Below are 1,434 nucleotides of genomic sequence, written 5' to 3'. Positions count from 1 at the left end.
GAGCAGCTGCTAGGTTTGAACCACTCACCTTTGGTTAGCTCCTAATCTACCACATACTCCCCACAAAATCCTGAACTAGCAAGCAGCATGGACTCCTGAGCCCTCAAATACCCTCAAGACCCTGAAGACCTGGAAGCACGACATGCAGCTTGTCACACCACAGAGACACCTCTCACCTGGCTGGCCGGTGGTGTGAGTGCTGCCATACAGATCCAACTCCTGCGCCTCCAGCTGTCGGTACTCCTTAACGTATTCCGTCTCTGAGCTCTCCAGCCTGAGAGGCCTGCAAGGGAAACTGACAGTGAGCAGCCTGCTTCCAACAAAGCCAGAAGCTCACATGCACTTGAGAGGAAGTTGCCAACAGTTACTTCTAAATTGGGTCCTGGGAGAAAAAATGCAATGGCCAATAAACAAATGAAAAAAACATTCAAACACAGTTTCCCAGGAAATGCAGATGACAGCATGATCTCAGGCGAACATAAAGGCCTGCCGAGCACTGGTCAGAGTCCACCCAAATTCCTGGGGGGCTGGAAAGGGGGTGTGGCTATAAACACCCCTTCGAGGGTGTCTGCCAGATCCACTCAGATGTAAGCACATGCTTCATCTCTCCACCTTCTCCTCCGAACCTTCCGTAGAGAAGCACCTGTGCACCTGCACAAGGACTCGGAGGCAAAGACGGGCACCAAGGTCTTCGTTCACTCATAAGACACCGTCCGGCCAGCTGCCAGGCAAGGCCTGCTGTGACCATGAGGGTTGGGCAGCAGCCTCTGTCCCCGTGTGGCTCTCACTCTAGGAAGGAAACCTAATGTGCACAGAAGATGCCAACCAGTGATAAGGAGAAGGGTAAAACAGGGTAAGGGCACCCGAGACTCCGGTGGGGGGTGAGGACTTTTCACAGTACTGGCCCAGCGGTTAAGTCCTCAGCTGCTATCCAAATGACAGTGGTCTTGGCAGGTCTGATGGAGCCTGGGGGACCCCTGAGAGTTTGGCCCCTAGCTGCCCCGCAGGTCTGGAATTGTGGCTTCCAGCCAAACAAAAGACAGGCATATGAGGTGAACACTGACGTTAGGTAGATACACTCCTTGGAGAGATCAATCACAGGAGATTGGAAGGGCTGTGTATGCACAGGGAGACAGCTCGGGGGGCAGAAGTGCACAGGAGGGAAGGACACAGGAAGAGGTGGCTATGGGGAAGAAGTGGAAAGGGAGCTGTTGCATTGTGGGAGATTACAGCTAATGTCATGAGACAAACGGTATGTGAGCTGCTGTATGGGAGATGAATTGGTTCTGTAAACTTTCACCTAAATCACAATAAAATTTAAAAAAAAAAAAGACTGGTTTGAACTCTCCCGTTGCCCTGAGGAAGAAAGATGTGCTGCTTTCATAAAGACTTACAGCCTTGGAAACCTTATGGGACCAATCTATTCTGTCCTAT

General features: G+C 51.4%; 1 protein-coding gene across 1 annotated transcript in view; it reads right to left on the bottom strand.

Annotated features, from left to right (window-relative positions):
- The window catches only part of TDRD9 (tudor domain containing 9), a 145,201-nt gene that overhangs the window by 132,104 nt on the left and 11,663 nt on the right, over positions 1-1,434 (bottom strand). Inside the window, exon 2 of the mRNA XM_007944622.1 lies at positions 177-283. Within this exon, the coding sequence (XP_007942813.1) occupies positions 177-283 (107 nt within the window). The remainder of the gene's footprint in view (positions 1-176; positions 284-1,434) is intronic.

Source organism: Orycteropus afer, unplaced genomic scaffold (assembly GCF_000298275.1).
Source record: "Orycteropus afer afer isolate SDZICR_OR568_19922 unplaced genomic scaffold, OryAfe1.0 scaffold00128, whole genome shotgun sequence".
Taxonomy (NCBI): Eukaryota; Metazoa; Chordata; class Mammalia; order Tubulidentata; family Orycteropodidae; genus Orycteropus; species Orycteropus afer.
Note: the sequence above shows the minus strand (reverse complement) of the source record. Positions and strands in the feature narration are given on the sequence as shown.